The sequence below is a fragment of the Xylocopa sonorina genome, chromosome 8 (assembly GCF_050948175.1).
Source record: "Xylocopa sonorina isolate GNS202 chromosome 8, iyXylSono1_principal, whole genome shotgun sequence".
Taxonomy (NCBI): Eukaryota; Metazoa; Arthropoda; class Insecta; order Hymenoptera; family Apidae; genus Xylocopa; species Xylocopa sonorina.
This window is the reverse complement of record NC_135200.1, coordinates 8,681,276-8,705,079: the sequence shown is the minus strand read 5'-3', so window position 1 is coordinate 8,705,079 and position 23,804 is coordinate 8,681,276. Positions and strand designations below refer to the sequence as shown.

The 23,804-nt window shown below is 34.9% G+C and overlaps 1 protein-coding gene and 1 long non-coding RNA gene across 8 annotated transcripts in view; one reads left to right on the top strand and one right to left on the bottom strand.

The window, feature by feature from the left end:
• Positions 1-3,335: 3,335 nt before the first annotated feature.
• The window catches only part of Shep (RNA binding motif single stranded interacting protein alan shepard), a 29,714-nt gene continuing 9,245 nt past the window's right edge, over positions 3,336-23,804 (bottom strand). Inside the window, exons 2-11 of one of the 7 annotated variants that reach the window (XM_076898998.1) lie at positions 12,008-12,463; positions 10,492-10,706; positions 10,274-10,332; positions 10,016-10,161; positions 5,724-5,881; positions 5,462-5,615; positions 5,187-5,381; positions 4,844-4,936; positions 4,601-4,761; positions 3,336-4,528 (exon numbers count right to left, since the gene is read on the bottom strand). In XM_076898998.1, coding sequence (XP_076755113.1) covers positions 4,615-4,761; positions 4,844-4,936; positions 5,187-5,381; positions 5,462-5,615; positions 5,724-5,881; positions 10,016-10,161; positions 10,274-10,332; positions 10,492-10,706; positions 12,008-12,463 — 1,623 coding nt within the window. In that variant the 3' untranslated portion in view covers positions 3,336-4,528; positions 4,601-4,614. The remainder of the gene's footprint in view (positions 4,529-4,600; positions 4,762-4,843; positions 4,937-5,186; positions 5,382-5,461; positions 5,616-5,723; positions 5,882-10,015; positions 10,162-10,273; positions 10,333-10,491; positions 10,707-12,007; positions 12,464-23,804) is intronic. The other 6 variants (XM_076899000.1, XM_076898999.1, XM_076899001.1 and 3 more) reach the window with 6 other exon arrangements.
• Positions 18,760-19,722, top strand: LOC143425995 (uncharacterized). Its single transcript, XR_013102102.1, has 3 exons — positions 18,760-18,763; positions 18,798-19,432; positions 19,557-19,722. It is a non-coding gene; the product is annotated as an uncharacterized LOC143425995 (long non-coding RNA).

The following is a 23,804-nucleotide window of genomic DNA, read 5'->3' as shown; positions in this document are numbered from 1 at the left end:
TTCTCTCTTTTTGTTTTCTGTTTGCGTTTTTTCGTTTTTCTCTCCTTTTTTTCGTATTTTTTCTTTTTTAGAAGACCCTATCTATAACCCCCACATTATCTCACACAAAGACTAGCGTTTTTAAACGATCCAAAATAAACTAAGGGCACTTTTAGTGGCGTATGCCCTGTGTTCTTATTCGAGTTTCATGAAAAATCTAATTCTGACCGTTGTTAAACTTTGTTGTTGTTGTTACTTTTTTTCATCATTTTTATTACAGCACCTATCGACTTCTATGAGTCCCTATTCTTAACTAGCTATGACACACTTGCCTTAATCTAAAAACTTCATTACGTGCTATGCCTCGCCATCTTAAAATTATCCGGAGAACCTAATGTATTCATTTTCATTTCTTCTTTTTTTATCTCCCACCAATCTAAATCCTCGTTTACGGTTATGAACACTGCCTAACTTAATGCCTCAACGTCATTTCGTTTTCTTCTTTTTTTTCTCTATATCTTCTCTTTCTTTCTTTCACACTACTTCTTCCTTTCAGATGTATGAAACTCTGATTTTCATGTGTTCTCAATACTCAAACACTGCGTAACAATTAATTAATCATATCGTGGAGAGAAGAAACAAACAAAATTATAAGCAGACGGTAGTAGTAATTGTTCAGAAGAGAATTACACGTGTTTTGTTCCTTCGTTTTATGTCTTTATGACACAAAGTGGATACGAACGCGATGAAGAGTCCGATGACAGGTGTAAAAATGAAAACCAGAAGCTGGAGTAGGAGAAGAAGGTTCGGGGAAGAATAGATTGGAACAGAAACGAGGAGAGTTGAAGATAGAAAAAGGAGCACGGGGCAAATAGAAAAAAAAACATGTTCGTCTCTCTCTCTCTCTCTCTCTCTCTCTTTCGCTCTCTCTCTCTCTCTCATTATAGCTAAAAACCTATCTCGCTTAACAAATGTAAAACAATGACTTAAAACACCTCGGTGAACCTAAGGACTGTACAAGTCGAAGTACGATGATGCGCGTCATTTATCGGGGCATCATCAAATGTCAACTCTGACTCGCTTTTCTTATTAATTTTTTTTTTTTCGCTTAAGCCGACGTTCGACTAACATTACGTTACTTTTTTTTTTTTTGTTTCGTTACTTAAAAACACCCTACGTTTTTTTCCTTTTTATTCTTCATCTTTCTACATCATCAGCCTACGACTACTAGTTGTGATCTAATCTAAAAAGAGGCTACGCTAGAAATTCTAGAGAAAGCTTTTACGGAAAGCAGCATTGCTTGGAAACATGTACGTTCCAAAAAAGAGATTGGTTTCCTTTTTTTTCGTAAACCACGCCCGGCCAGCCCAAGCACCCGACCCGCGGTGCGCAGCAAGCAGTCCTTACTATTTATATTACAGTAGATAATATGTTGTAGAATAATATATATTTATTATTAATATGAATAGCCAGTCAGTCTTGACGGGTGCGAGGTGCATAGGCTGAACGGTGCCTCGCCTGATGCATTTTCTTTTTTTTCTTTTTTTTACAAGGAGAGGCAGTTGTATATATATATATGTATATATCCTAACTATCAGCTAACTATCTACCTAAACTTAATTAATCACTTAACCGATTACTTCCTATCCAAAATGGTGCCTAGCCTATATATTCATAGTCAACACTAACTACACAACATCTCGCGCAGTATCCATTTTCTTCGTATGTTCTATACAGTAGGTTATGACGCATTCGCACTTAGTTTCTCTCACTTTCATTCTCTTCTCTTTCTCTCTTTCCCTGCCGTTCTATATTCTACCTTACTTCCATCATTTAATTTTTTTCGGTTTTACTTTATTTCACTTTCTTCACACACGTTCTCTTCTTTGTTTTGCTCTCACACGTTCATTCGCCTTCTTGGTTTTTCACGTTTCCTACGCTCGTTGTCCATTACATTCTGTTCTTCCTCACTCTCTTTCTCTCCTCTCTGCCCGCTCTCCAGTGCGGCTCCGTATCTGTGGGAGCTGGCGTTTATATCGGCCGAACCATCGTTCTTCCGCTTGGTCAGCACTATAAAAATGCTGCTCTCATTTTTTTGTTTTGGTCGTCACAATAATAATTAGTTATTTAGTACAAGTCTATTAGTAAAATTCTTCAAAATTCACTATTTAATCACATGTGATTTTTGTTGTCAGTCGTGGTGACAATCGCTTGTGCAAACAATTTACACACTCGCAAATAAGTTCTCCCGTTTGCCTCTTTCTTTCGTTCTCTCGCTTTCTTACTCTTTTTTTTTCTCTCCCTTAATATGCATGGACTCAAATCGAGTAATAATCGGTCTCTTAAAAAATAGCTCATACCACTTCTTTTTTTTTCATCTTTTATCTCTTGTCATCAAATCGTGATGTACCAAAATAAACTAAATATATTATTTACTTCAAGTCTCAACAGTGTAAAAATCTTTCATACTTTAGATGATGTCAATAATAGTAATCGTTAATTATAATAATACAGCATATTATTGTAATATTATAATAATAGCTACGATCGCCTCTAACTCTATCTAACTACCTGCCCGCCACTTCGAGCCCGGAGCTCGCAATATTTGGTAGAAAGCTTTCTGCTAATCGTTCCTCGACTCCATCTAAGTCAGACAACGTGAAAACTGTACCGGATGTAAACAAACGGGCTTAGAGGAACGCAGGAGAGGAGGGTGTTAATTTTGTTTTATTTGTTCTAGTTTTAAATCTTTCGTTTCTCTTCTTTTCCCTTTTTTGTTTACTCGAGATATCGCGCGTAGGTAGAAAATCCTTGGTTTATAAGTTTATTACATTTCTTTTTGTTTCCTCGCGTTCGATCCTCTCGCTTGACGTTCTCCTCCAGTCCCATTATTATTTTTTCCGTTTTCATTTGCAACGCGATTTTATTCGTTTGTTCGATATAATAAATTAATTTACACTCTATCTATCGTATCCCGTTGTAACAAGCCTACCTCTGTCTCTCTTTCTCTTTTTTTCGGGCGGTGTGAATTACTCTCGGTTTACAATGGATCCGCCGTTTGATTTCTTTTTTATTATTATTTTTGTTCCTAGACTCCGCACGGACCGTACAGATGTTTGTTTTCCGGCCGGTCAATCCCGTTAGTGGCAACTATACACATACAAAATCTATTCAAATTCGTAACCAAAAAACAAACGCAGTGATATTTAACTGGCTACAACGCAAAAACAATTATATTCTCTTAACTAGAAGATCAAAATTTGGCTCAAGTTTCGCATTTACATACCGACGTAAAAATATATTATAATATTTTTCAGCATATCCCTGTCTAAGCGGATTTGTCTGAAAAGGCACAATTCTAAAAAAAATATCTGTATTCACTGTACAATTAAAACTGATATCGATTCGTAGTAACTGTACTCATAAATATAAATCCTCTAAAAAGTACTATGTTCCTTTCCATCTTGTTACAATAATTACATATATCCTGAAGATTTTTTTTCTTTTAGAAATAAAGCTTCATCTTTTCTCTCTCTCTCTCTCTCTTTCTCTCTTTCTCACTCTCTCTCTCTCCCTATCTTAAAATCTCCACTTCTTTTTCGTCCATAAAATATATTCGTCCGTGATTAAAAAGAGAACGCGAACTGTACTTGTAAAAAGTAGATAAAAATCTCCGCGTGGCAATACATACATACAATATATGTGTGTGCCTGGCTTGGAATGTCTGAACGAAACAGAAGAAAACAAAAAGAAAATAATGTGGTGAGAGTGCAATTAGCGGATGGGGTGGTGTGCGCTGTTAAGGAAGAGTTTTTTTCTCTGTTTTCACCATCTTCGTGAATAAAGAAATATTGATCCACGGCCTCTTCTCTTTGCAGCCCAGCCACCGGCCAGCCAGCTGGCACAAAAAGTCCGGTAGGTACCGATTACACACAACTGAATCTGAATGTTATTTTTTTTATCTTTTTATCAACTCTAGCATTTGGAAGTGCTTTTTTTCTCTGTATATTATTATTATTATTATTTCTTGGGAAGAATTCTTCTTTGTATATTTCTGAGCAGCGTTTCTTTTATAGTTTACAGTTTTTTTTTTTTTTTTTGTTAAAATATTTTATTCACACTCTCAAGCGTTCAGCTTCGACTTATCGTCTTCCTTAGTAAATGTAATACCTAAAGTTAATCCTGGAAGCCTATCAGCTTGACACTAAACTGTCCGTCGCAGAATATCAGTTTTGTCACTGTCGTAAATGATGTGTTGGCGTTTACAGCGTATGGAGCCGTGCTGGTGCCGAACAATTTAGATGACACGAGCACTCGTACCCCCGTTCTTATGACAACATTCATTCTCTAATCGTTGGAAAATATTAACTACTTTCACCTATTTATCTGATGGATAAAATGTATAAAAGATGGCTGGCAAGTCAATTATCATGAGGAAGAATCTTATCTGACTTTATGTAATGTATTTAGTCTCATCTATTCTTCATTAATATAATCCTTCGTATCAACAGGTGGCTCTCCTAACTTACATAACCTTCGGTGTTCGTATCTGAAATATTAAAATGCAAAAGGTTGTTTTGATTAAGTAACAAAATTACTGTAAAAGGTACTGCAAACTTACCTAAAAATCGTAGCCTACTTGGGCTGCTGAGCTTGATATTGTTGATAGGAGTCATCAGGAGATGCCGCGTTACTTGTTTGTTCAGAATCACCCAATGGCATAGTATGAATAATGCTAGGAGGGTAAGTAGTATAAGGATAGGGATGCGGACTTGCAATGTACTAAAAAGGGAAGAATGTTTCAATTAAAAATAAAAGTAATTAAAATAAAATAACAGAATATGCATAAATACGAAATACTTACGGAACCAGTGCCAAGATGTAGTGTGGACATTTGTGTAGTAAGCTGAGGAATCATACTATACTGTGGGTTACTAGGATCAGCTGATGGCATCATCTATAATATGAAGTTCACTATGAATTTTTAAGCTTACTTTTATTCTTTCATTAACATTAAGATGAAACTGTAGTTATAATTTAAATATGAAGATATAATTAAAAATTATTTTGCATGTATAGAAATATTCATACTATGTATAAATATTCAGTAACATCACATTATTAAAGATAACATTACTTAAAACAAGATGTAAATGATACAACACATATTAAAGCAAAACCAACAAAAAATCTGTACAAAAACTCACGTCGACCTGTTGCATGTGTGGAGGGGCAGTCTGCACCAAGTAAGGAGTCATCCAAGGCGTTCCTGGCACACTGTAACCAGGTAGAGCTTGGCCATAGTGACGACTATATTGTGTTAAAGTAGCTGCAGGTAGCATATGAGTGGTTGCTACCCCATTTTGACCAACGCCGCTTGCATCGTAATTCAAAGTCATGTTCTGTAAAAGAACACATCGCAATCGATACGATTATACATTAATTATCATTTTCATCATCTTTTAAGTCAACAAATAATTACCTCTCCAGTTTCTCTCCATATTGTACTTTTATATAATGATTTTTTCTTATTACCGCCATCAGCAAACTTCACTAATAAGGGATCTTTAGCCCCTTGTAGTGCTTTTCCATTAAACATCTGAATTATCTGTTCGCATTTTTCTTTGGACTCCATTCTAAAACACAGGTTTTACAACATATAAACAGCTTTCAAATATCACGAAAACTAATAATAATTGATGAATAATTTTTTAAATAGCAGCAAATAATGAAGAAACACATACCTTGCAAATCCAACGCCTTTGCTCTGTCCAGCAGTATCACGTAATATACGCGTTGAAATAACTTGCCCATACTGAGCGAGTAACCCCTCAACATCATTTTCTTTGAAGCTTAGTGGCAGGTTTGCAATATACAAATTGGTGGGGTCTTGCTCCTGTTGCTGAGAAGAGAGTAAAAATACTATGCAACTTATTGTAATACACTCCTGGACATGTATATATGTATATGTATATAAATTTCAAAAAAGCTTCATGTCTATCATTTTAACATTCACGACCAATAAATATGTATTTGTATATTTCAGTGTAATTGTTTGTAAATGAATGCACAGACGAGGTCACTACAATGATAAATGAAGAATCATAATAGATATCAACTTTGTAAACTTTGTCCAATCAACATATTGCAAAGTTTTTATGTTTTGCACACTTTTTATAATTGTTTAATATAGATGTCAATTTAAAATGTTAATATATATAAGAACAACACATTTCCATTATGTATATACACATTCGCATGGAATGTTAAAATGATAATTCAAAATTAAACATATCAATGCAATGATGCAAGAAACTCGAAAAATTAAAATTTATATGATAAACTCAAATTCCATAACTCCTAACAATATTCTTTTAACAATAATAAAAAAATTACATAAATCTACAACGAGATACTACTAAAAAGAGACTATTAAACTATAACAATTATTTTAATCTAATATAAATGTATGAATGAACGAATACTTGAAACGGTTTATTACGAATTAAAATAATCGTCTTTAATATCGAAAGATCATCATGCTTCATGACATTATATTACCACATTGTGGTGGCTCTCCAAATTTGCTTTATGGATGCTTACAACTAACATCTGACATTAAATATATTTTGTATTTATATGTAAAGCATGCTCACACGCATTCAGTTTTTCATAACAAAACGTTTTCCTTTGCCCACTATATACGATTATATAAAATTAAGATCTATACATTTGTGTCTAGCATTCAAACTTCGTTAATGCATGTTAATGACCTAAGAATTATAAATCAAGTAATGAATTGATACAAAAATCAAAGTAGTGAATATCGCCTGTGCAACCATTGTTTACTTAATACAACTAATAAATCTTTTATTATCTGAAACATATTTATCGTTAATTTATTTTTTCAATAAAATTTTGTATAAATAATATTTTGAGTATGGTCTTTGTTAAAAAAATTTCTTCTTATACTAAAAGTGTATTATTAAATATATTTTTAATATGACTTAACTATTTCTTTATACCATATAGAATTCTTTTGTAAAGTATCCTGTCCTTCTACTGGCTTATATAAAATTGGTTTGTTTTAGCAATCATATATGCTTACATTATAAATAATCAATACTGCAAGTAATGCAAGCTAAACTAACTGTTTTGTAATAAACAATACTGAGGATAACCATTCAAAGCAGTAATAGAATTTCAATCACATATGACACATTATTGGAGACAAGCATGACAAAAAAGCACAGGCATGTTCACATATATACAGTTATATATCATGAGATAAAAATGAAAATGAGCCAAATTATTCTCATAATATTATGAATAAAATATGTTTCATAGAAAAAATGTTTATGCGCATACATATACATGTGTTCATGCTCAAGTTTTTCTTGCTTACGATTCTCATATGTAGAGAGTAAAAAGGAAAAAGATATATGTACACTAAACTTAACTCGAATTCGAATTTGATATTTATGCACCCTCAAGCATATTTTGAGATCCACCATTTTTCTCAAAAATCAATCAACTCTACAGTTACTTGAATATACTTATACTTTACGACAATTTACTTCAATCTTGCGAATGCATTAAAACAAAAAAATAAATAATGAAAACATTATGATATAAGCTAAGCTTATGGCATTATTACATGTATACATATTTTTATTTTCCAAAAATATAATATACATATACACACATATATATATGTACACGTAATAATTACATGTACATATATTTATGATAAAACCATAACATACTTTAATGAATTTGTATCTCAATAAAGTGATTCATTTGATCAAGTGCGAATGTGTATAAAGGATTCTGATCGATAATGTTCTGAATATTATGTGTATACCGGTAAATCGTCCGAAAATTATGAAATAATCATGACGAATCTTTCTATACCTAGACTGTACTAAACACTGAAGAAACTAAAATACTTCAAAAATTCCTAAATACACATCCTAAACTTGTTTTGGTGTGCTGGTTAAACTTTATTTAATCAAGCTAAGTGTGTCAATCAGAGGCAACCAACACCCCGGGAATAAGATAACACCTGATCTTCGCATAGCACCACTAACTGATAAGTAAGTACCATGTACCCTGATTACTGTTAATAAATAGGTACTTTGTTTAGTTATATCATATCACATGCGACTGACATCATCACAGCTGCTGATTGCACCCCGTGCTTTTACCGCGGCCAGATTAGAAGAATCATTCCAAGTTAGTTATTCTTTAGCAATAAATATACACAGGATCCAATACTTTTTCTGACAATATGCACACGTATGTTAGAAAAAAAAGACAAAAAAAAAAATAGAAAATTTAAAAATGAACAAATTTTTAAATCAAATGAACATAAGCGATTTTCCTTGATATTTACATACATCGTTAGAATAGAAGACGAACACATAACATTTGACAAATTGCACAGAGAACAGAATAAAATATATTATATTTTATTTGTGTAGTATGGTATATACTGCCACACTTTAAAGCAACTTTAATTGAGTATTCTAAAGAATTATAGTTTTAATTTTTTGTAAAACAATGTGCTAACGATTCTTTTACATAGGACATAGACACAAACAATTGTATACATTAGAATAATTTGCTAAAGGCTTGAATTAGTGCTGAAATGAATGCAATTTTTCAAACACGAATTATAATTGTGTTTACATAGCGATATCAGCGATTTGTGGCCGAGGTACAGCGACAAGCATCGATAGTTTGGTAGGTACGTAAGATAGAATGAAAGATAGAACTGGTGAAAACTAGAGTTTTTTCAGACAAGTGAGATAGGTTCTAATAGGAACAGCATTTCTATTGTTTCCTTTTACCTCAAACTATGCATGATTGCCTGCTATTATATTTTCACTGATAATACAACATTACAAATGTTTGCAATATGAAAGGCACATCATTATTACAAACATTTATGTCAAATTTATTTTAAGCCTTAATTATTTTATTTTCATAAATTTCTCTTATCAATGAAGATATAATTTATACATAATACCACCCCTCTAGTAGCAATACTTTTTCGACCGTAAAAAATGAAAGAAACTACACGTGTAAATTAGTAAATTTATTTCCAGAATTCCTTCTCACTTGTCAGTAGATTTAAGAAAATATTTTTAATCTTTTTGTTTCAAATATTCTTCATATAAAACCTGTAATTTTCTTTTAATCTGACATATTACTATACTCTAAACATACTTTTTCTACATAACCATTATAAAATACTAAACAGTCTTGTTAAGATACAAATTCTATGCATTTCTAGAGGGGCTGAGAGCAGAGCAATGATGCCGAGACGACGATGCCATGCTTGTCTTTCAGTTATTGTAGCAAAATTAGATAAATTAGTGAACTCATTGAGTACTGTTTATTAGAAGCTAGTTCTCTGAAATAAAAAGATACAGTAAAAAAAAAAAGGTTATATATATATATACAGCATATGTGAAACAGATCAAAATGTATTATTTATTAACGATTTTGCCAACTATATATATATATTTAAATATTTATATAAAAATAACTTTTTAATAACTTAAAACATATAACTATAGTTAAATACCACTGTTATCTCGAATAAATTATTTTGGTAATTAATTTTGAAAATAATTTTCACCAAATCCACCTACGAGTGGTCACTGAAAGACAACCATGGTAATTACTGTGATTAAAACTTCAGTACTTTCTTAACGAACATTATAAGATAAATAATGCATGAAAGTACCGTACTATATATGTATTTATCACAGTAGTACAGGTATAAAGAATTTTCTTCAAAATAATGGCATTTAATAGTTATATATCAATGGGAGGGTGAAAGGATAGTAATAATAATCAAACGCAAGGAGACTATAGATGAATTTAAAAGATAACGATAGATTGAAAATAAGACAGAGAACAGAATATAAGAAACGAGAGAAAATGGAAAAAAAGAGGAACAGTAGGGAAAAAGATAAAGAATGAAAAGAAAGTAGAGGGGTTTACTGTTACTCTGGTATTACTGTACTTGCATGCACAACCAACGTACACTGGGCAGTCTAGGGAGCAACCAGATACCCACTTTCGCCATCTGCGCTTGGATGCCCTTGGCGACCAGTGCTTTCACAGCACCCTCTGCCGCCACTGGTGACTCAAAGTCTACAAATCCATAACCTGCAACAGAATAATCACGGTACAGATGAATAAAAGCAATTAGAAACAACATGAAACTCTGTTAAAAAACATGATTTACAAATAATGAAAGGATTATATTAAATTTAACTACCTTTACACTTATTCGTATTTTTATCCAAAATTGCCTTTGTAGAAGTAATAGTTCCATATCTGCAAAAACACAGTGTATTAGAAATGATACACTCCCCCTCGGTAAAGAAAATTTCATTGCTTACTAAGTTACATCGGAGATTAAAATTACACTAATAATTATTTTAAGTAACAGTTTTATAACACAGGAGACTTTGTACGATAACACGAATAACTTACTGAGAACACATGTTAACGAGGTCCTTGTCTGTTGTATTTTGGGTGAGGCCACGGATATACAAATTTGTTTTCGAGAGTTGTTCTGTTTGTTGTCCTTGTATAGCATTATTGCTAAGACTTGTGCTCATTGTCCCGCTTCGACTGCCGGTAGCACTACTAGAACTACTATTAGTGTTATCTGGAGAGGAGGCTGTAGGCACCCGTTGTCCACCATACTGTAATATATTTAAAAACATTTATTATTACTATAATTACATATAAATATATTTATTTTTTCATACTGCATTATAATTTGACAACTATAATTGTGATGTAATAAAAGAAACCTTATACAAAAATTTGTTACGACTATTTGATAACTAAAAAATTTTAATATATTAAATTACCATTTTTCGCGTATCGGAGTGTAATAAAATCCGATTTCAATATACGAAATTAAATTTTATAAATATAACAAAAATATTCAAGTACAATTAGATCGAGCGTTAAATTTTTAACAATTAAAGATAGCACTTGTAAGACTTAATTGTATAAAAACATACATTGAACGTAATAATAAAAAATGATAAACGTATCGTAGCCCCACCCGGTATGAGAACGGATTACAAAAATCGCAACACAACATGCACTAATTTATTATTTTATATTGTCAGAGAAAAGCCTTCCTTTTTCAATTTACATTACATAATTGTACCGGTAAAACACCAATTGCGTAGTAAAAAAGAAATAAGACATTTATACGTCATTTCGTGCGAAGTACATACATATTTTAGAGAATCAATCGAGGAGACTCACTACGAGTCAAGAAAAGAGAGGATCCTCCAAGAAAGAACAAGGAAACGAACGGTGGAAGGAATCGCACATCGTTTCTGTGAGAACTGTATGCCGCGTTGTCATGGCCCCACCCGGTTTAAGAAAGGGCTAACCCTTTTGATGCGCAAAGCCTAACTACTTTTTTGCCGTCCGTGCGCGTGCTTTTCTGACAGAATCATAAATATCTAGACTGAATTCAGTACGTACAAGAATAGAAACATGATTAAACCTATATTAAAGGAAACACCGTTACGTTTCAATTACACTTTATAGGTTACCTTGTTGACACAAAACGTATAAGGCATTTGCACTACTGGATCAACCTTTATCAATCTATACGTAAACTGACAAGAAATGCCACCCCTTCTGTTAACCATCCTTTACCAACAGATAACACAAATATCCATTTACTGATCAAAATATAGTTCCAAGTGTTATATCAAACATTGTCTATTGTATAAAAAAGCTGATATCTGCTGTGCATGTAAAATTTTCTATGCAATGTGAACTCACGTAAACAACATAGAATACTTGAGATAAAAACTATTATTAGCTCGTGTGTCTACGAAACATTCCGGCAATCGTAGCACGTTGAAAAGGGGAACGATTCGCATGTAATTGAGAGACAAGGAAACGGTATATAAGCCCGCAAACGTGGATAAAAGTAGGAGTTAATCGGGCACGGGATGAGAAAAGAACTTACCGACGCGTGCTGTGCGTAGGTGGCGGTGGCGTAAGGATTCGCCGTAGGCGGTAGTTGCTGTGCTCCAACGGGCATCTGGCCGGCCGCAGCTGCAGCCGCTGCGCTTGGATACCGCGTGTACGGCTGATAGCCAGCCGCCGCCGCAGCCGCAGCCGCAACCGCATGAGAGGGCGGCGCTGCGCCCCAAGCCGCGGCACTGCTCGCACGATACTGCACCGGGTTCCCGCCTCGTGGTCCGCCGCCGGTGTTCCCCTTCAATCCATGCCCGCCTCCACCACCGCCGCCGCCTCCACCACCACCTCCGCCGCCGCCGCCGCCGCTCGTCGGGCCAACACCGACGCCACCACCCGTAGCGCCGCCACCGCCACCGCCTCCACCACCGCCGCCGCCGCCGCCAGCGCCACCGGCGTTACCATTGTTAGCACCCACGTACGCCGGTCTCGGACCATTCGTACCCTAAAACACAAAAGAAGATTCATTTGATTTGTTTTTGTGTTTGCAGAAAGATTCTGTTCAGCGATTCAAAATTAACGCCCGTGTAACACACGTTCTGTTTTCAACATGGCAACAGACAAGCGAGGAAGTCTCTTGTGCGATACAACACTTTTGCAACGAGTTTATGTCCTGATATGAGAGGAACGTTAAAAAAACGATTGGCGGCAAAAGGATCATTTTGGATATCTCTAGTAGACAGGATGGGAATAATCAGCTGTTCGTTATAAAGAGAAAGGGAAATGAAGAAAACTGCTTCAAAGTGCTTCCATTTAAAATTCATGTGTCAGACATTAGAGTTTCTGGTAACATTTTTTTATCATCATTTTTATGTTGATTTCCATGACTGTTTCAGAGTGGAGATCATTGCATTATGCTCGTAAATGATTCTGCATGGCCAACATACGTACGTACAGACAAACAGAAGACTCAGTGGTAACGGACAACAAACTCGGCTGCTCTACTACGCCATCCTAATTAGAGTCATTTGCACAGCAAATTCGTGTCAGTTAATGCCTTTAGCAAACACATCACAGCGACTCTTGTAAGTCCGCGTACCAGCAGTAAGCACAATCGGTTGGTCTGTTGCCAGATAAATTTGTTCACAAATAGGCCTTAATTGCAACGTACGGGTTCAAAACGTATAATACAGAGAGCGACAGAAACTTGAAGGTTGTTCTCGAATCTACTTAAAATCTGCCTCTACCGACCTGTCTTTAAAAAATCTTTATTGCTCTCTTGATATTGTAATGGCGAGCGTGTGACAAACAGTGCACATCTTTTAATTAAGTAGTCCATATCTTTTAAATATTTGATACTCAGCTATAGATTAGTTTACGTACGTACATATGTTAAAATATTTCTCCAAGCAATATTGCTGGATATTTGACGCTTGTCAAATTATTTTTCTGTTTTATTAACATTTATCTTTAAAGTACATTCACACAGAGAAAAAAATTACATCAGGCAGATACAAAAAAATACGTTCATATGTATAATCTTTATCTGTCATGCTTGACCTCCACATAATGGTACTCTCAAATATTAATAGTACAGTAATCTCACTATAAATGATCATAAACACGTTTCTCGTATACTCTCGATACTTTTCATTTCTTATTGACGTAAATCCGAAATGGTATTAGGTTATTACTTATGTAATGATAAGATAGCTATATTTTGCTTGTACATAACATGTCTCGATCGCAGTTAATGAAAACTTTATGATCCTTTATCGTGATGTTAGCTAGTAATATAATTGTAAACAAAGTACAGAAAATATCATTAGATTGCATAGAAAAATACTTCCTTTGTAGCGACATGATTTTTTTCTAATGGTAATTATTACAAATTTATTCCAATGATATCATTACACAGAGCAGCTAATACAAATTCATAAAATTTATTACATGTTTTAGATGAAACAACGTTTGAGTGAATTTTGACTGTTCTTGCATCAAAGAGTACAGTTGCTGTTGCAATTACGAAGGACTCTCCTCGTGGGGCGGCCGCCATTGCATCTGTCGCAATCGCAGGACAGGCCTTTCTAGGACTTTCGAGCGTATTGCATTCCAGCCTCTTTAGAAAGGCCCCTCTCGTTGATTTGCATTTTTGGCATAGTTGTGATAACACAGTTTACCGTTTGTTGGAGAGCGAGACGAAAGTCGACCGACAAGGGTGAAAAAAGAGAAAGAGAGTAACACACGTTTAGGAACAGGCACCACTGAAAGTCACGGTTGTAAATCACTTATCACGAAACTCAAGCCTTGTCGCTTCCTGTACTACTTACCAGCCTCTTTCCCCTCTTTCTTCCTTTCCACCTTATTAAGTGAACACGGGTAAATCCCGTTTCGTGGCTCTGTGTGGGCGTTTTGTTTTTAAAACATCATTTTATTTACATATTTCCTAGGATACATGTACACAACGCAATCCGACAGAAAAAAAAGCGCTAATGGACCAAAAATCTACCAGGAACTATATACTTATAGATATGTTGGCGTGTCGACTCTGTTTTACTTCCTGCATCAACTACTGCTTGCATGTCCTTTTATTCACGGGATATGGAATAAAACGGAAGACTAGTTGCAATGACAAACAGTTGCATATTCTATGGTATGTTAAAGTTAAATTCCTTTCTTCACATTAATCTTGTAAGATTCTTCAAGTTCTACTCCAATGGATACTTTAAACAATAAACATTCATTGCTTCCAAAAGAGAAGTTTTTAATCGTATTTCATATATTCATCAAATGCTATCATTCAATAAATAGCTCTTCCCACCTACCATCTTAAGAGTAATCGAACTTATTTCAACGTTACACTCAGGTATATCTAGGGAATGTTCAGCTTAGTATTGTGAAAATCGAGGTCTTGTCGCAAACCATTTGAAGGCTCGAAGGGTGAACTCCGAGAAGCTTTGAATCGTCTTATTCCCATCGCTAGGTGCGATGCACGTTACAATGATGCGCAGACGTGGTAAGCAGGAAGTGGCATCCGGTCGGTACATCACGATACCCATTTCACACGTCGTTCTCTATTTCGCAGTGACCAACGGCCACGTTGTCTGCATGCCGTTCAATTGAACCGGCGGCATCTACGAACAAATCGTCCGCCTCGTTATCGTTCCGTTAAAGCAGCATAGCGCCGATTCTCCATCGTCATGACCACGGCGCCCCCATCTTTGGAACATCGCACGCATCCAGCTGCCTATTTTCCATTCATCGTTACGGATCTTTATTGATACTAATAGCTAACACGAACAGTTAAGAAAAATAGATTATACATATTCTATGAGGAGTTTGGAAGCAAACGTTGCTCAAGATTTGTCGTTATATTAATAAGTTCTTAGAAACATAATGTTATTTAGAGTCAGCCCCATTGGTGCTTCTTCGTATAATTTACTCTAGCCTATAGTTACTAAAACCTGTTAAGGATTCTAGCCAGTTAACGAGGAGCGAGGTAAGGGTTCAACGCATTACGAGGTGACTACATTTTCTTCCTCGATGGTTCTCAATGGCATTATTATTGACGTAAGTTCGTAAACGCTCCGTGATTAGCAGCATCAAGAAAAATGTTTCATTTACCGCAAACCTGAACGAATTCACTGGGTACTCATTCGGATAATTACATTCAAAATCTGAATAGTCTTCTTTCCATAACTTTTATCTAATTTATTGAAAACTTACCATCACTTTAGTTAACACAATTTTTATTTACAGAGATGGTGATTTGAATTAGTCAAGAGAAATGACCGGTTACGAGGACATTATTGTAAACTTTGCGTGCTTTGAGAACACTTCAAACGCTTGGACTTTCTTCGACTTCTTGAAATTAATGGTTTTCCAGCCAACTACTTTTCGTTGTTCCTCACTCTACACACTCATCATCATTCGAAAACACTTATGTAAAGCTACATTCGCTACTAACTGGAAAGTAAAATGAAAAGTTTCATTTGACAGAAAATGAGATATTTGTAAAATTATTATTAGTATACGCAACAGTTGATGACTAGAATAGAAATAAAGGGTTAAGGAATACAGGGACTGGTGATTCCTTTTTTCTTATCAGAGAGGCGTGACTGCACGAGGTCACTGATAAATGATAATGGTGGGGTTTCCTTATCGAATTATTCAGAATACTAGTTATAGTGAAACAGTCATAATTACTTTCTAATAAGTTTGACTTTCTTATTCAGCTTATTACATGATTTATTTCCAAAGATTCTAATTATTTAAATTATAAGAACGTTAAACAAAAACAATATATAATCAATAAAAATATCTGCAATAGAGACTAACAGTTATCGTAAACTATACTGGCATAATTCTAAAATCCAATTTACTGCTCTACTATTACTGCTTTATACTATTTACTGAAATTTCTAAAACAAAAATAGAATTTTAGATAGGGATTGGAAAGTTGGAAATAATTTGCGTGGATTGACCAAACTTAAGATATTTAACTTTTTGTATCTTTGGAAATCTTTTTTGTAGCACGTTTCTCATCTTTTCATCAAATTGTCAACCGTGTTTTGAAATACAACCTAAGTTAGCGTAATCGAATAATGAATTCATGAAAGAACATAGATTTTCATATTACATACAATGAACATGTATCCATCACGTTTGAAAACCAGTAAGAGTGTACAACCGCGTAAGAGCTAGTCGTTCTTAAAAAGTTCGAGTATCTACTTCCTATTAGAACAGTTGGAGCTAATTAACATCCGAGGATTTATGGAGTAACTTCCAAGTCAATGAACTGATAACTAATTGGACTATTTGACGACAATAAATCGATTTAGACTATATTTATTCTAGTAGAAAGTTTCACACTAATTTTTCATCATTTCATTTGTTGTTTCACTCAGCATGTATGCCCAACACAAGATTAGAAGTTGCAATATCGCATATTCCAATTTTTTTTGTTTTAATGCCAATTTTGTCAAGGTTTTCAAACGGACTTCTCTGTTTGTTTCAAATAAGAATATAGTTAAAACAGATATAGTTATTTAATATTTAAATTTTTGAACATAGAGTTCTTAACTTGTAATATTGACTCGTCCACCATTAGTTGTTTAACTCCACCAAAGTTTACTTTCAAATTTACGAAATGAACCGACTAGACTGCACTTTCGTTAAGACGCCACAGCACAAGGCAAATTAAAGACCGAACGACCTCGTAGGATACAGCATGGAGTAAACTTTCCTTTATGTTAATATATCCCCAAAGCAGGTCCTGCGAAGAATCAGGATGTCCCACATACCATGCCAGAGCAAATAGCGCCTGTTGTATGTTACGCTCTATTAGCAAGCGGACTTGTGTTACAAATGTAATGCGATAAAGTTTCTTTTTCTTGCTGACCCCAGTGGGGCTACCAAAGATTCATTGCCGTAGATCGTGGACAGTACATACATTGTAATATTTTGTCTGGGAAGTATCCATGTACAGCAAAAATAATCGTTCTATCATTATCGTTTAACTTTTTCCTGCAACATGTTCGTGACTGTAAAGATCAATTAGTACATACTTTCGTCACTTTCCATGACTCGTGTTCTCCTCAATTTCTCTAGACAAAAGATCCCGAAAAAAACTTATGTACCATTATAAATAAGATAAAGTAAATTCTTGGAGATTTCTTCCAATTTTCTTAGAGAAAACACCGACTTTCTAGCGTAAAATTGTAGCGTGAAAAAATTGAAGTTTCTAACTGAACATTATCACAAAGTTGTTAGTTCGCAACGGCAGTTTTCGTGAAACATTTTTAAGTATACTGAAATAATATGTAACAACCGCAGCTGTTTAATTGGATCGCGTGGCGTATAGCGACAAATTTGTCATAAAAGAGTACTACTATGGAGAGATATGCGAGTAGATGAAGCGAGCCGATAAAGTTTACCGTGCGTTAGGACTGCGACTCGCTTTAATCCCGTTTACTGCTTCACGGCCAAGATACATGCAGTCAGTGAACATGGTAACAGATATAGACCGTACAGGTACTCGAACTACTCTCACGCAGTGGCGCAGTTTTCGCTTCTCAGTTAGACGTGCTGGTTAATTTCATTTAGAAATTCATTTTTCCACTATCAACTTTGCACTATCAACTCGTTTACAAGTGACAGTTTCAAATTGATACTCCACACTTTAAGATGGAAATTCCAAAGCTTGTTACACTGCAATATTTGAAATATATTCTACATACTTTTTTCCGGTGCATATTATTAGTAGATATCACGTAAAAAGAAATAATTGTACATAATTTACTGAAGAGATTAAACGTATTGTTACCATTTAAGACAGGATGGAACAAAACTTCGAATACTGCTCGATATCTGGAACTGTTGTCTCGTCTGATACGCCATTGGCTGCTTCACGCGGCGCTGGCGTGCATGTGCCTAGTGATGGGACCAATACCCTCATGTGCGTTGCCAGAGGAAAGTCGTGACTTTTTTCACGCGAATGCCACACGATACATTACTTCAAGCATGTTTACAAACGAACTTGTCACTTTGCGTTATTTTGTGAACGGCACTACTACTATTTGACGTATAGAAATTTCTAATAACAACACACGTAGTACGATATTGTAACGAAGAATATAACTTTCTGCAACCTATTTTAGTCCACATTTGGATAATCGAAATGCAGAGATCACAGAAGTATTACATAAAATATTGAATCGAACTTCCGTTATTTACGATTTCCAAGAAAAGCAAACCAAATCAATCCCATCGCTAAGCATCGACGAATGCGCGCGGATACGCATGCGCATGCACCGCTAATGGCGGAGGGGACGGAAAAGAAAAGTGGCGGAGGAAGGAGGGGTCAGGTAGGGAACCAGTCGTCGTCAGACTTGCTCATCCCTCCGCAAAAGAGTTCCTCTTTGCCAGCGCATACCGGACATTCCGTTTCTTCACCTTGAGAAGATACGTACGCTACGCACTCACGCAACGCACTGTGACACGCTCTGCTGTTCCTTTCGTATTTCACAGAGACAACCGTTGCTCGCGCACACGCGAGTCTATACTTTAGGTTAGTTCACACTCGAGTAACGCGCTACTCGTACTAACCGATTATCGACTATCGATTATCGATGATTGAATATTTGTAAATCGATCAAACAAAGGAAAAACTGACAATGAATTGAATCGCTATTGATCTTAGGAGGGAATAGAGAGCGGATCAATCAGGTGCGGGCATATTCAGGTGACCATATGTTTTTCGAAACGCAGCTAATCGAGGACAATTTCGACGATACCAAGCGAGTCATGGAATATAAAGTAGAACTTCACACCAAGAAGAACAATTAATTACTTTCAGATCGTTGTACCAGCAAGGTCGACCTCGAGGCAAGCGAGTGCACAATGCCGACACGTTTACCTTCCGATTGACCATTCTCTCTGTGTTTCAAGTACAAATGCACGGGGGTAATTTATGGTAAGGTCGTAAAGATCTGACGTGTAATGAAATCGTGATTAGAATTCGATATGGCTGCTTGATCGATTTCGCAAATTGTGAACCTCTGTCTTGAAAGAAATATGTAAAAATAATTATATTGCAGATGCGGTGGATACTGAGAGATAAGTTGTTCGCATTTTGCGCATCAAAGAAAAGGTATGCGTGCTATGCTGATGGTTTGCATGCATAAAGAGAACGTACTTTTAATAAGACTCTCCATTGAAGATATTTTCTCGACATTCACTAATGAAGTTATATATCCTGAACTGGTCAACATTATATGAATATTTTGATACTCGAGAACAACATTATTATGTGGAATTCTCTGTATAAACTTTTTAGAAATTTTTAAGCCACTTGTTTTCTTGTAACATTCTTCAAATTTGAAACTTGGTTCAGAGGTGTTAATACACTAAATGTTTTACAGTATACGGGCGTACCTAGTTTAATCAGGACGGATTATTAACTACTTGCTGCCTTCGTCGAATAGGGTCAAAAACTTACCTGAAACAGAAAGAAGAAAAGTAGATTAATAAGAGTAATTGGTAAGTATTATCAAGATTAAGTATAAATTGTTAATACCTTTAAATAAAAAGTACCATCTACTAAAATATTAAAAAATGAGAGTGGAGTTTGAACATATTGTATAAGTTCAACACTCACCATAAATATTAATACGTTAAATGCACTATTACATTTATTCTAGTTACTCATAATATATTTCAAGAAACTATTTTTCATCAAGCAATGTACATACTAAACAATTACTATTGAGTAATTTACAAGTTGTACAAAATATAAGTATAATCACGATTTAGGTATAATTTTGTCTTATTGCTTCTTAGACACAAATAAACTGATTAAATATGATAAATTAATTAGTTTTAAAATATATATATATATAAAGATCTATCACTTGCTCTTATATTTCAATACAAAAAGTATAGTAATATAAAGGGTTTTTTCAATTAAAAAAAATATACACACACAAAAATATATACTAAAAATAAAATACATCGAATAATTACAGACAATCTAACGATTGGTTATTTACGAATATTTTCCTCTACATTTTTCTTATCGTTTCGCCGATCCGTGGAACAGAAAGTCAATCTGATAAGAGTGTTATGAACCACAGGTATACGTAGTGAAAGTTACAAAAGACGTGGTGGTTTATTTGAAATTGCACAGCCGGTAACTGGCAAAAGCTGGTAAACACCGATCGTGGTCCCCGTTTGGTTATTTTTCTGTCTACCAAGAAATCACTCACGCACGATTTATGCCGATCGATTTTTATCGCCTTTAATTAAAAAAATATTAACATCATAATTAAAACTCTTGGCTAATCGAATTGATGGAATCTATAAGTAGTCAGTCTTATGTAAATCAACTTTCGATTTTCCACGAAATAACGAACGAATTGGATAGAAAAGAAAATTTTTCATTTCTTATCGCGGTTTATTTTTGAGGACAGAATTAATAGGCAGAAAACAATAATATAAGAGATTTGTAATGTACTGAGAGGTTGCAAGCGCACACTAATGAATGCTTCCAATGCATAATTTTAGTTTGCATAATTTTCGCTATCTTTGTTATAGATCAGTTTAGAGATATGTACTGTAAAAATCTACAATAGAACTTGTTCGAGGTTGGCAATTTATTAAGATATAGAGAAGAAAATGTCCAAAGCGGAGGCAACCGTTTGTTCGAAACGAAAAAGCAGTCGTTGTCGGCCAGCAAGATACCAAGTTCACTGACTTTGCACGATGACTAATACGAAATTAATTACTCGACCGTTAACGTTTCCTTGCAGACGCATTAATGGCGTTCCTGCTACGTGGAAACTATGCGAAATTTACCAGGGTAGAACCGGCAAATCGTGGAAATTGATAACTACCGTTCGTTTCTACGGCCGTCGATCGTATATCGTTATTCTTCGTGGAAAAATCACGTTATATATGTCTTTCAAAAACTATAGAGGTAAATCTAAATTTAGCAGAAAAAATTTAGAAATACGTACTCACTTCCTTTCTGACTCTGCGTTATATTAATTCGTAATTAAAAGTTGATTAAACAGTAAAATATAATCGACTTCTATTCCTGACAAATAAGTTTCATCATCTTAAATGGAATAATTGGCCAGTTATTCGTGTTTTTTGTGTGATAAAATTTGTGGGCACGATGTGACACAACATGGAACAGAAAACCGCAATTTTGTATAAAAAATAACGTATTCCTCTTTGAAACGAATCAGATGCTGAAAGAGGGATATAAAAATATTTCTTTATCAAAGTTAGCATCATCAAATGAGAAACAGATTTTGAGAAAGCAAAAAGAATGTGGGCTCATAATTGATAACAAATTTTTATCATACTATACTTATTCTGTAATTACTATGATACATTTGTAGGTTGATCGAAATGCACTAATTATATATGTATGACTTACAGCACTTTCATGCAAAGATGGGCAATTAATTTCTGTTACTATCGAGAGAGGTATTTCTAGACAAAGGCCTCTCTAAAGTTTTTTCGCTGCAAATTCTGAACCAAGAGAAAAAACTGGTAGATGCATGTCATCACCCCACGTCCTTCGACTTTTTGGATGAATTCCCAGAGCAACAGGTTTCGTGGCACGAAATTCGGCTACGGCGTAGCTCTTTCTTGCATTAAAATCGACTCGTGTATGCGATGGAAACGCAACAAGGTTATTTATTACTCGTTAATCTCTATTATGAAAATAACAGATCTGTGTCAGAAACTAGTGTTGATTTTGCATGATCAAAATATGCAGTAATATTATTGAAAAGTATAAATTGAATAACCTCGACTGTTTGTATTCATTTTACTCTGATATTTTTAACGCATAGCGTTTTCATTTCAATACCTCGCAAGTGTTTGCAAGACACATTATTAAGATTATGCATAGTATTTCTGAATATGCTAAAAAAACAATTTCTTGTGTAGAATAAGTTTTCTTGTATAACAAAATAATTTTTAATTAAGAACATTCTCAATTATTTGAATTAAGAATATTTTGTTCCAATAATAAAGTTAGTTAAATGAATATTCATCTATCACTTCAAATAGTTAAATGTGGCAGGTTCTAAATAATTGAGAATGTATAATTGGAGCTTCATATCTTCGCATAGCTGTTGGAAATTTTACGGTGTACCAGGTACAGTTATTCGAGTAAACGATTCTGCAATTATACCAAAGGAATATAATAGTTGATTTTAATTATCGCTATCTAAATTACAGTCGAGCGTCCAAGTCTTAAACATGACATTAATATTACAATCGCTCACCAGTTACACTGGTAGCATTTTAAAGTCAAATGCAACGTTAAGCAATAGAAAAGTCTCAATCGCAGTTTATAAAGATTTTCAATCCTTATAATGTTACTTTATCGTGTGTTCCATCATAATTATTTAAAAATCAAGGAAGAGAAACGAAACACTTAGTTTTTAGTGTGCTACTCGATTTATCTGCACATTCCAAGATGGAGGAAAAGCCCTCCAATGAATACTGAAACGTTTGTCAAGTAAATAATATATAATTAAACGACAAAACGGAAAACAGACTAAAATTAAGGAGAGAAAGAGAGAGAATCGTTTTATCTCCCAATAACGTATATGTTAGCAGTTCATTCACTTCGAACCGTATATCTCGAGAACGTCGTAACGGCGGGCTTTTCGAATACATTGGCAGCCAGCCCCGTTCCACCCAACCACTATTACTCTAAAATCTAATTACAACGGTCGAAGCTGAAATTCCAAGACAGAAACGTTCCGATTCATGCACGTGTCATTAGTTATTACCGACATTTAGCCCCCGACTACGCTCGCATTAACGTAATAATTCAAGACCCGACGCAGAACTCGGCCCAGTCAGAATAGAATGATTGCTCGCATACCACAAATACGTAACACAGACACGCTGCCGGTGTTTTCTGCACGCACTGATGACAATTAAGTGGAATGTATAGTACAACGTATTATCGTTCTGTAAATCAACCCTTCTCGTGTCGTATGTGATTCTTCAAGTTGATTTACTTCTTCTTCAAAAGATCGATTTCGCGTTAATAACCATTTGCGAGTTTTGAAAATTACGGGCGATCAATCAATTCTGAAAGATTCCTAGAAATTCTGGTACAACACGGAACTCTGGATGAAATTAGCAGGGAATTTCCATCTACGTTTCAGACATCCATGGTTGATTCATTATCGATTGCGCAGTCGTCTTAGCACAGTCTTGGTATAATATAATGCTGAATTTTCGTATATTCCTTTGGTGTAATTGCAGAATAACGTGGGGATCTCTTATGCCGTAAGAAACTGTACGTTGCGCGC